The 12,821-nt window shown below is 38.8% G+C and overlaps 1 protein-coding gene across 2 annotated transcripts in view; it reads left to right on the top strand.

The window, feature by feature from the left end:
* Positions 1-762: 762 nt before the first annotated feature.
* The window catches only part of LOC133495443 (C-Jun-amino-terminal kinase-interacting protein 4-like), a 65,434-nt gene continuing 53,375 nt past the window's right edge, over positions 763-12,821 (top strand). For both annotated transcript variants that reach the window (XM_061810079.1, XM_061810078.1), the window contains exon 1: positions 763-1,314. In XM_061810079.1, coding sequence (XP_061666063.1) covers positions 1,015-1,314 — 300 coding nt within the window. In that variant the 5' untranslated portion in view covers positions 763-1,014. The remainder of the gene's footprint in view (positions 1,315-12,821) is intronic.

Genomic DNA, 12,821 nt, shown 5'->3' with positions numbered 1-12,821 from the left:
AGTCAATGGGGTGGATGTACAAATGATTCAGAAATGTTTCCACAATGTTTGAGGATTAGCACAGTTTTGACGCAATCCTCCCAGCACTGTTTAGAGTGACGTAATGACGACGGACCTTCACCGAAACATGAGGTATTCACTTTTATCGGGTATTCAAAATTCCCTCCATTGGACTGCAACCTTGAGTATAAAGCGACTCAACACTGTACCTAAAGGTTATCTTTGTAACCGATTCTAGTGTTTTATTAGTAATTAACTTCCATCCATCTTCTGAGACGCCTATCCTCACAAGTGTAGGGGACCCATGGTGAAGTCTATCCAAGCTGTCATTAGGCAGGAGGCAGGGTACACCTTGAACTGGTTGCCAGGCAAAAGCCACACAAGCACGTGGAGAACATGCAAGCTCCACACTGTCGGGGCTGGGATTTGAACCCCTGTCCTCGGAACTGTGAGGCCAACACTACAGCTGCTTCACGGTGCCGGCTTGTAATAAAACAGTTTAAAAATGATTGTTTACAAATATTTAACATCCAAATACACCAGTATATATGCGCGTTTGGTGTGTTCCACTTATTTAAAGTTTATCTTGAATTTAACGCACAATAATTAAATCATAAATCCAAATTGTTGTAACCAGAAACGTTCTTCACGTTTACGGCTTGGCGGTAAATGATTCTCGTTTTTCCGATCGTCCTTAAAAGCAGCAGCAGGAGCTCATCTGTTGGACAGTGAAACTAATCAGAAGCCAAGTAAAGTCTTCAGTACTGCTAACAACAACAACAAGGCTAGGAAAGCTCGTCAAGTTCACTGCACAGAAACTCAAAATTCTAGACGCATAGGGCGTGCTATTTTCCCTACGTTGCAGCGTACAACAATTAAGCTATGCTTTAGAAACAAGGTTTACTGCTTCGACAGTAACAAGGCGAACAGCCTCCTGACGGACGTCAAGTCGAAGCTCGCAGCTAGCTCGCTCACGTTAGCCGGGGGAAGAAGTGTGCAAGTTTCTGTAAGAAAATGGAGTTGGAGGACGTCGTCCTGTACCAGGACGATTCCTGCAACTCGACTATGATGTCCGAGCGGGTCTCTGGTCTGGCCAGTTCGATATACCGAGAGTTCGAGCGACTCATCGCCAAGTACGACGAGGACGTGGTGAAGCAACTGATGCCGCTCGTCGTCGCTGTACTAGAGAACTTGGACTCTGTGTTCGCTGTCAACCAGGAGCATGAAGTGGAGCTCGAACTGCTCAAGGAGGACAACGAGCAACTTGTCACTCAGTACGAACGAGAGAAGTCGCTCAGAAAACATATCGAAGAGGTGCGTTTACACTACACACGCTCCGAATTCTCCACCTGACTCGCATCATTATGCTGCCACTGGACCTTAAGATAGACCTTTTAAGTATTGAAATGAATACCGTATCAGTAATGCACTTTGAAATAGTCTTTCTGAGCAATACGTTATGTGAAATCCAGTACAACACATCGACACTTGCACATAAAGACTTTATCTCAGAACAGATAAAGTGTATCCAGTACTTGTGTTTTGGTTGGAGGGAAAATGTTGGCGTCTAATTTTTGAAAACCACCTGCACTTGCACGTTTACTTAACAGCTTTTCAAATATGAAACGTCCACCACCCCCCACGCCCAATCTTGGAACAACTTGGCTACTTGTCTTCGAAAGTTAAATGAAAACTTGAATAAATGGCTCCCTAAAATTTTCCACAGGAATCTGTTTTAAATTCAAACAACACAGAAAAGTGATTGGATTTCGTATGGTCAGCAAAAAAAAAAAAAAAACACCCAAAAACTGTTCATTCTATACTTTTCTGAAATATTGCTAGTTTTATATTGATTTCATTGGCTGTCAGATTTAGAAAGGGTGGGCGGGGGACTAAAAGGTAAAAAAACAAAACAAGGATAGCAGTGACAATAAGGAACATGATGGATGGGGACTATTTTGCTTCTCCAATTTGGAGTCATTGGCGTTAATGTCCCAACTGTTGCTGTTGTTTTTTTTCCACCTTATGAGTCCACAAGATCTCTAATGAAGATCCGAACAACGGGGAACATTACCTCGTCGTTAAAAAAAAAAAGAAAAAAATCTGTTAATGAAAATCCTAGCTGCACCTCACATTCCCTCTTTCTGTTTTCTTTCTTTATTTATTTATTTTTTACAATGTTATGTGCAGAGGATGGCAAAGGTAACCAGTAGTGATGTAACGATTCACTCATTTAATCGATTTATAGTCCTGTGATCTAACTGGATCGATCTGAATTTAGCAAGTTAGCCTTTAGGATGTAAATATATTGATTTAAGTTGTTTTAAAAAGGTAAGTACAGTGGTACCTCTACTTATAAATTTAATCTGTTCCGGAAGTTGTTTTGTAATGTGAATTTTTTGCATTTTACATATAAATACTGTAATCCATTCCACACCCCACCCTGTCGCCATAGATAAGCATTATAAGTACATAATGTAAAGAATAGTAAAAAATTATGTTCATTTACCTTTGGCGTTGACAAGCAAAAGGTATTGTGGGGCACGGACGAGGAGGCAAATTTTGAAAGCAAAGATAAAACATACATACGGACACACGACTTAATTCTACTAAAGTTTCTTGGGACCCATGGTGAAGATATATGAATAAACTTGCAAAAAACACCAATGAAAAATTTTTACTTTTTCAATGTTGATTAGCTTGTGACAGCGCTGGCTTGATTCAGTGACATTCGAGTGTCCGAGGGAATCAAAAAGCATCATCGGTAAAGATTGATGTCCCTCCTAGTCAATGGGATGCCAGGAAGATGCTCCAGCGATAGCCATTGGAAAAGCAGCTCTATCGTACCACACAAACCAAGATACAGGATGTTTACTCAACTCATCTCATCTTGTACCGCTTTCCGGGGGCAGTAGCTTTAGCAGGGATAAGGGAGACTTCCCTTTCCCCAGCCACTTCATCTAGCTCTTCCGGAGGGTTCCCAAGGTGTTTCCAGGCCAGGCAAGGATGTTTACATCCGGTGGAATTTGGGGAATCCAGCGCCCATTTTTTCCTTTCGTATCCTGAATTTCCTTCGTAACTAGAGACAATATTTTTCTGAGGAGGCGTTTTGTAACCTGATTTTTTTTTTTTGTTACTAGAGATATTCGTAAGTAGAGGTACCACTGTGATCAATTGTATCAATACTGGGAAATTACACACTAAATTTAAGCATAGCAGGATTTTTATGGAGGTGTGTATATGTTGTACTTCCAAGAAAAACACTTATTCCTTTTCCTTCACTTGATTTAAAAAAAAAAAAAAAAAAATAGCACACAGTAGTTAGCTCAATGCTTCTTTCTTCTTCGTTTATTCTTTGACCTAATCTACTCCCATATCTCGTCCCTCTTTTGCGTAGTGGAGTTGGTGGTTGGATGAAACACCACAGAATGTACGTTTTTTAATTTTTTTTTTTTTAAAGCACTTCTGACATTTAAGATGTCAGTCTCTGGTGGAGAAAGAAAACGAGGAGGCTAGTGAGAAATTATTACTAAGGATCCATGTGTGCGTTTTTAGTTTTCACCCAATTCCCCAACAAGAAACCACAAGAATGTAAGAGATTTCACCTGGACTGTCCAGTATAGAGGTATCTATTTCATTGTCAAGGTGGCTCCCACTCTCACTTCCCCCTACGAACAATTTAGAGTCTCTCTAGAGTTAATGTGTGTTTTTGGGATTTGAGAAGAAACCAGAGTGCCCTGAGAAAACCCACGCAGGCACAGGGAGAACATGCAAACTCCACATAGGCGGGGCCAGGATTTAAACCCTTTGTCTCTTTGGCTGACGTGGTTCTACAGGTTTCATTTACCCTACAAACCTGACTTGACTTGCACAAATGGAACATTATTGCGAGGAAGTCAGTGTGGGCTGTAGGATAAGACGTACTTAAGTCATCAATATTTTTTTTCCCCAACTTTATTTGTAATGCACGATTTTAGAGGTGTATTATGTGCTCAGTCATCATTTTTGAAAAAAATCCACAAAGATGGCATATTGGTACATTCACTAGCAATTTTATTACTTCCCATCACTGTAAGGAGAAATCTGAAAAACTATCTGGACCTTGAAGGGAAGAAAGTGAAGGTCCATGTGGGTGAGGGTGATGTGGTCTATGGTTTTTTGAACAGGTCAAAATCCTGGCAGAGGCGATCTAGACACAATAGAGCTTGTCCAGGTCCATGCTAGGCCCCCCGCACTGATGGTGCCAGTACCAGTACCAGTACCAGTCCCGATGAAAGGTAATTAGGCCATGGATGAGGGTCTTTGTGAGAGAGTCAGTGAGTCCTGTGTGGAGTCTGGAAATGTTAGTCAGAAGTATTACACACTTGATGCCACCACCGTGATCTAGTCTTGAATTGCATGTTTGTTTGTTTTTTGCCATTAAGGTGTTCATGCATAGAGCGATTTGTTCAAAATTTCTCAGTTTACAGAGATTTGAAAGCTCACATTGACAAGCCTTTGCTTTCATCCAGGCATTTGCACTGAAGTGGTGAGATGATGATTGCATATTTTTACATGTTCCATGAAGATGCATTTCACCACACTTCATGGTCTGTCTCAAATTGCATCTTGGGATTTGTTCATCAAATTTACTGGAAGTTATATGCATCTGTAATGTATGGTTTGATGTTATTTTTTAAAATGAAAGATGCTCTTGTATCTAGCAGCCAAAAAGCCAGAGGCCCTTTCACAAACTGTACACACTAAAGTGGAAAAAGCCAATTTATTCCTGTTCAAATTGATTCCAAGGCAGTATATTATCTACACTGCTGATTGTTCTTCTCTTTGAAACCTTGTGGTTTCCCTGCATAATTGAATTCTTTGTAGTCATGCAAATGTGTTACAATTACTAAAACATTAGTTTTTTTTATTACCAAGAAATATGCCTTGGGTGTGTTCAGGAGCCATGGTAATGTCATGCTATGAAGTTGTTCATCCACTGTGCTTTGTGATTTGTTTCCTAGCCAATCACGAGTTGATAATTGGCCATTCTCCCACAGTGCCTTTTGTTATGCATTATGGTGTTACCTACTAAGTTAAATGTAAAGGGTTTAGGGCTCTCGATACAACTTTAGCTGTAATGCTGTTGAATCTCACACATTCGCATGATTCAACTGTCACACAATTCCAAAAAGATATTAATTGGTAATTTTAATTAAACGTTAACACAATATAACACCAGACTATTACATTCTTCATTTGAAATGCTTTTCCAGTGCCGCCCCTTTCAGTTTTTGTTTGTTTCTGGGGATTTCTCCTTTCAGTCTCTTCTTTAGGAGGTAAAATACATCCTCCATTGGGTTAAGGTTATGTGATTGACTAAGACCTTCCATTTTTCCCTCCTCATGAAGTCATCAGTTGTTTTGATCGTGACTTTTGGGTCATTGTCTTTTTGCATGATGATTGACGATTTAGTTTGGACACATTTGTATGTAAATTGCCAGACAAAATGGTTTTTCAGACTCCAGAATTCATTCTGATGCTACCATCAAGAGTTGCATCATCAATAAATACTATTGAGGCCGTTCCAGATGCAGCAGTAGAAGTTAATGCACACTTTCCTCTTTTTCAGTTTATAAAAAAAAACAAACATGATGCTGTACTATTGATTTTCATATAATCACCCTTGTGGTTCCTCAGTGGATTTGATAGTATTTGAAAGAGTGAGATCAAGATACAGACAACCACATTTGATTCCATCTGTAGTGTGGTTGGGAGTACACTTGGATTAAGAATAAGTGGTCTAACATTTGCCATTCACGTACAAAGTAGTATGACAAGTTCTAGCTGGTCTACTTTTCACAATGTATAAATAGAAACTTACAAAACAAATTGGTGTAAATTCAATATCTAGCATTATAAGATCACCTCTATTTAGGCACTTATGACAAAGCAGTGTGGATACTGGAGGTCTGTTTAGCTGTTTGTTTTAAAGATAATGTCCTTAAATAAAAGGACTGTAGTTTGTGAATCAGGGTGTTGAACTGGGAGAAGTAGTCAGTTAAGGGCCTTCAAACTGGTCGTGCCATAGGAAAAAAAAAATCTATCAATGTATAGCAGTCACTCACATTTGAAAAATGTACTGGTGTGGTCAGTTATCACCGCAGATATAAAGTTATTGGTGTGGTCCACCAGTCATGCCCGCAGATATAAAGTTGCAGGTGTGATTAGGGATGTAATCTCAAGAATTTAAAATAATCTACTGAGTTGTTATACCTGAGTACGTAGTTGTTACCTAATACCATAATCATAATTTATTGACATTGCACTGAGACAGACTAGTCTAACATTCGAACATAGATCAAGTCAAAGCAAATCACAATCTCATACTTATTATAGTTAGATACTGAAACATTATCCGTGTTAAATCCCAGAAATGTTTTCAGTGTAACTGAATTTCCTTTAACATGGCTCATGATAATGATGATGATGATGACTTTCGACGTATGTGAAGAAGCTCGGAACATGTACTTTTGGGGTAACTTCTGAACATGCTCAGTACGGTTGACTTGAATCTACTGTTTCCGGGTGAATACTGATTGTTTAGGATCAGGCTTCTTTTGTTACCAACGTTTATGAAATAAACACATAAATTAATGTCAAGGCCAACGTTCCTGCTAATATTTTACACCTGAACAAGCAGACTAAGCCCGTGAGCGCCCCCTTTGACCACTGTGAGCAACATCACACATATGCACTGTGGTCAGATCAGTGTCATCCATTGAAGTTACTTGGCTCATTCAAAGTTTCAGATTACAGCATTTACATTCCTATGAGAACATTTTTAAGAACAAATTTGTGTTTTTGCAAACTTACAATGAAACCATCAACAAACAAAAAAGTACTTTGCTAACTAAACCAAGCGAACTATGAACTATAAATTTGAAAGGCCGCTTGCAACTTTCTTTCATTTTTTTTTTTTTAACCCACAATGATATCCCTGTCTGTTTTTCTTGGGGTAAAACTCAATCATTGCTTGCAGAATATCTACCAATGCATGTTGAAAGCTGAATGATGCTCCCAAACAGTTTTAAGGTTGTTATGTTGCCTCCCATATTTAAAATACAGAATTAGCTTTTTGTGCACTGTATTGTCTGTGCTTTCATTCTCGATCAGTCTGTGCCAAGGTGGAATTTTAACATTATACACCATGTCATCCTGTACTTTCTACTTTGGCTTATGACCAAAATCTCGTCCAGTTTCACCACTTTTTCTTCCATTATTCACATAACCCGACATTCATTAAAGGAACAGCACTTCTTTTTACTTTACTTTTCTTCTACTTTGCCCAGAATGTGTCACTAATGTGTCGGTGGGTGGACGGTGTTTGTAATTATGAGTGTACCTCTTTAAAAGCTAGAGGGGGGCGGAGTCAGGTTTCCTAGCAGGAGACTGTGTGCTTCCTGTGTTGGGGGAAAAAAAAAAGAAGTCAGGCTGTGGTTCACGCACACTGAGAATGTCTATGTATTTCTACGCAACAAATTTTACGCACGTGATTTTTCGTGCTCGACTGTGCAGATTTGTGAGTGCGATGGCGCGCGGCCACGATCACGCCCGTCAAATCACAGTGACTGATGTACAGTATAGTTTATTTTACGTGCATGTCAACTTTTTAACATTTACAGTACTATAATGATGAAATTTAAAATAACCTTATGGTCAAGATGATGGTGATAATGATTCTGATGATGATTATCATATGTTACGTCCGGAGAATGATAAAGATAGTACACCACAGAAGAGGTAGTTTAATTTTGTCTTCTTCCACAGATGCTGTGGGAACAGCCCTATATTTTGACTTTCTTGACGGGTTTGAGGAAATCTATAAAGGTCTAATCCAGAGGAAATTTATTTTATTTGTCTATCATACAATTATAATTGTATTATATATTAATTTATAATTACTATTATAGCTAAAATTCATTAAAAATATTTTTAAAATTCTCAACACAACAGAAAAGTGTATATGTGTGTATATATATATATGTATGTGTGTGTGTGTGTGTGTATATGTGTGTGTATATATATATATGTGTGTATATATATATATATATATACCTATTTGACTGTATTATTCAGCTCCACTTATTTATGTGAGTCAGCCTTTTCCTACATGAAGATCATTCAGTCCAAGTAGGATTCCACCTTAACAAACATTTGGAAGTGTGCTTGAGGCTGACTCTCAGTCTTTACGGTCCGGACTATGCATCCCTGGTTGATTTACTTCAGCACAGGGCACTGGGACCTTACTGTCACTGTCATTAAATTAGTGTCAATTATGTAAGACTTTTCACTTGTGTCATCAGGAGTCACCATAGCTCACATGATGTATTCAATTTTTATACAGGATGACCATTGTGATCTAGCCACCTATTTTATTTTTTTTTTAAATTATCATTATTTTAAAGCTTTGAATCTCAGTGCCTGGTTATAGAGCTAATGCACCTACATCATAAAATCACGTGACGTCGCCATATTGCCGGTCAAACAACGCATTGTTCCAAGTTAATTCCGTTGAGACGAAACGAAAATGTCTTATAGCACGACACCGAGTTTTTTCTGATACCGTTAAACATTTAGAAGGTGATAATAAACAAAGGTACATGGATAAATGAGAGACACTTGGGATAGAGGACCCATATTTAATGCCGAAGTCGATGTTTTCGCTGATAAGAAAGTGGACTGTTAATTCGCTTCTGCTTGCTTGACAACTGGATATACACATGTATCTGGTAAGTCGTCGAGATTCATACAGAAAAGTTCGAAAGCGTACAAAAGTCTGGACACATACAAATACTTGGTTGCTGGATCTTGTTCTCAATCAGGAATAAATCCCACATAGTGATGGACCCACTTAGATTTTTTCAATATAAATACCAATACCAATTTACATAAATGACCCCTGGTTTTACACAAACTCGCATTCATTAACTATGACTGGGAGTCATCTCCTCCGTACACAGAAGCGTATTGCGGCCACACGTTACCCTCTGTAGACAGACAGTTATTTTTTTAATTCGGATTGTTCTCATATGAGTCAGCTTGGCGTTCTAAATACTTCTTGATAAATTGAGATTGAGAATAATAATTTCTACCTGAAATGATTGCTACACAGGCGTGTGTATTTTGTTGGCCACCATCCATCCCGTTTAATTGCCGAAATTCATCGATATTTTCTCATCTTTTCAGCTGATATTCCATAGAATTGATCTCTTTGAAGAATTGTCTCATCTGTTGTGACAATCAACAGCACAACAGGTCTCGAGGAATTTTAAAAATTTGCTCTGGTTCAACGGTTCCTGCACTGCAGAGCAGCTAGGTTTGACTGGCAATATGGCGCCGTGCAAACTGTGACGTCACGTGCACGAGCTCTATTGGGGCACTGTTTGGAAATATAACCAGCAGTGTCTGCATTAAAGGCTGTAGCATGTTCTGAAGCACTACACTCAGGGTATCAAACTCATTTTTGTCGCAGGGCACGTTGTATTTCCAGTTTCTCTCAGAGAGCTTTTATGACTATGAAAGGATAAAAATATTTAATCGCCTCATCCCATTTACCCACAAAATATATGAACTAGTTTTGTAATTAGAAATCCACTGTAATGGGGTTTTTCAACCATGGTTCATGTTTAACACAAAAATGCTTTTATCTTAACATTATCATTTATGATATTTGACAATTTGAAATTTCATACAGATTTATACAAGAATCATGAAAGTTGACGCACATGATTTCCCTTCCCAGGGCAAATAAAAACATATGGTGGGCCGGATGTGGCCTCCGGGCCTCGAGTTTGACACCTGTGCACTACACCAATGATCCTCAACCATTGTGCCATGGCAGATTAATGTGCCGTAAGAGCTCTTTGTGTGTACAGTTCATGGTGAGATTTACAACAAATAAGGTATCTCTTTTCATCAATCTAGGTCAACTATGTATTGTGGCAGACAGAACAAATACTCATTATTCGATGGCAAGGATTGCATATTTGAGATGCCTATCCACTGACATTTTTGTATGGTTGCATCTTGTGAGATTTTTTTATATGTAAAGTATGTACCTTCGCTCAATAAAGATCAGGAAATACTACACTGCCCCACCAATGCTCATTTAACCATGTGTAAAAAGGAATGAACCCCCTATCTTCGGAGTTTGCTATTAATGGGGTCAGTCTATGCTTTTTTTTTGTGTGTAACCTATCCTTATATTTTTGCGCAAAACAACCAAACCCTAAACTATTCCTGTATTTGTGCTTTTTCTGTGATACTGTAAAATACCATAAAATGACGCTAAACCTCTTGCTAGTTGGAATGTAATTAAGTATCAAATTAGTAGTGCTGTAGTGATACATCCTGACGAAGTTCACTTACTTAAGTCGGAAAATAATACTGTCTTTATATGTTGAAGAGATAAATTTAGCTTGAGCTGCTAGTGGAAGTATAGGGAGTCGTGTGCGTGTACTTCTAGGTGGAATGTGTATGTCTAGGTGGTGTGCGTGTGTGTGCATGTGTGTGTATGTATGTAAATATATATATATATATATTTTTTTTTTGCCAGTTCGGTTTTTTTTTTTCTCCAAAATCCAATAATCTGTAAACCCTTTTTTTTCAAGGGTAATATTGTAAAAGGAGTTTTTAATGCTAAACTTTTTGGGGCTCATAGTTTGCTATATATACACATTAAACTGTGCATACCGGCAATTTGAGAAATATTAAGAAAGCCATACATTTATTTTATTTATTTTTTTATTTATTTAAGGATTAGAATCAGTTTTATTGACCATGTACACAACACACAAGGTATTTTTCTCTCGTAGTTGGAGCTGCCGTAGTACGACATACATGTTGAGTACGAAAAACAATCGCTACAGTCAATTAACAGGGAAGATTATTTTTTTTAAACTCACACTTGTGCAAAGGATGCATGCTTCTAGCATTTAGAGCTGTTAGAATGCCCATGAGAGCGATAGTCCAATGCAATGTCCTGTGACAAGACTTCCTGGAGTGTGCAGTTTAGTGTGACTAGTGAGAGTCTAGCACAGGGGTCGGCAACCCAAAATGTTGAAAGAGCCATATTGGACCCAAAAAAAAAAACAAAAAAAAAACCCTAATTTCTCTGGCGCCGCAAAAAAGATGACGACAACACATGCTGTAAATGTCTATATTAGCCCATTAGCCAAATTACGTAATGAGCATTCATTTTGTTAAATTTTTTTCTGCATCGCATTCTGGAGAGAATGACGCACCATGTGACAACTTTGCTGTACAATAGTGGTTTAGGTTTAACTTCCATTTTGTTACGTTGATACATTTATAGAAATATGATAAATGAAAGCGGCACGGTGAAGCAGATGGAATTCGCTGGCCTCTCAGTTTTGAGGACCCGGGTTCAATCCCAGCCCTCCCTATGTGGAGTTTGCATGTTCTCCCCATGCCTGTGTGGGTTTTGTCTAGGCACTCCGGTTTCCTCCCACATCCCAAAAACATGCAACATTAATTGGACACTCTAAATTGCCCGAGGTGTGATTGTCAGTGCGGCTGTTTGTCTCTATGTGCCCCGTGATTGGCTGGCAACCAGTTCAGGGTGTACCTTGCCTTCTGACATTGCATTTAGCAGTTTTGTCTGTTGCAGTCAGAATTTGTCCTTTTTTGTGCCAGCCCCAAACCTTACTGTGACAGAGGTACACACTACTCATTCAATGACCGCTGTGTGGAACTGTCTCAGTAGCTCTTGTGATATCCGTACTTCCTCAGATGCCGCAAGAACTACATCATTTGCTGGGATTTTTTGAGGATGGAGTTGTTTGTCTCCTACTTAAGGTCCTGTGGTTCCGGAACTTGAAGGTCTCGACAGCTCATCCAAGACAGTTGGACAACATAAGCAGCTGCTGTGGTGAAAGATGCCTCCTGAAGTCCACAATTATCTCTCCAGTCTTTAGTGCATTCACCTCCTGGTTGTGTTGGCCACACCTAAGCTTCAGCCTCTACACTTCCTGTCGATACTGGGCCCGCCACTTTGTAAATCTTTTGTTTGGAAGTTACCTCTCACATCCTGTTCATGGAAGGTCAACTGAGGTCTCTGAGATGTTGAGTGTGTGGAGTGAAAGTATCCCTTTCAAATCTGCAGTATAAGCTGTTCAGGTTCTTGATAGCCCACTATTGTCGTCCAGTGGGTGTGGGGGGGATTGTTGCTTGTAATCACTTAGCGATTGAAATTTGTGCCAGACTGATTTGGCGTTGTTACTGCTCAACTGTTTTTCCAGCTTTGCTGCATAATCCCTCTTTGCAATGTTAATTTCTTTAGTCAGATGGTTTTACGTTTTATTGTTTTATTGTCCCTGCTATGATATGTCACCTCTTTAGCCTGGCGGAGTTGCCCAAGTCTGGCTGTCAGTTGTAATTTTATGTCAGCACAGTTGCATTTAATCCATTTGTCATAGGGAAAAAAGGGTTGCTTTCTTGCTAACTCAATGAGTAAATCAGACATTTGAATCTCAGTATTGTACTGAGTAATGGTCAGTATTGTTTTGGAGACGAATGAAATATAATAAAATTCCGCATAGGCACAATAAAGTACATCATGTTCTCACAAGATTGTACAGATATAAAATCTGAATATTACAGTGGACTTTCCACGTTACAGTAAATTTAGATTTCCGCCCAATTTCTGAATCCCGATTATGAATAATTTGATCATTTAGAAAGCAAAAAAAAAAAATGCAAACAAGTTCACACTCAAACTTGTGGTGAGGAAACAAATGCCAAACAGCCTCTTTTACATT

This window comes from Syngnathoides biaculeatus, chromosome 22 (assembly GCF_019802595.1).
Source record: "Syngnathoides biaculeatus isolate LvHL_M chromosome 22, ASM1980259v1, whole genome shotgun sequence".
NCBI classification, from domain to species: domain Eukaryota; kingdom Metazoa; phylum Chordata; class Actinopteri; order Syngnathiformes; family Syngnathidae; genus Syngnathoides; species Syngnathoides biaculeatus.
The sequence above is the reverse complement of the archived record's forward strand: the minus strand, read 5'-3'. Positions and strand labels throughout refer to the sequence as shown.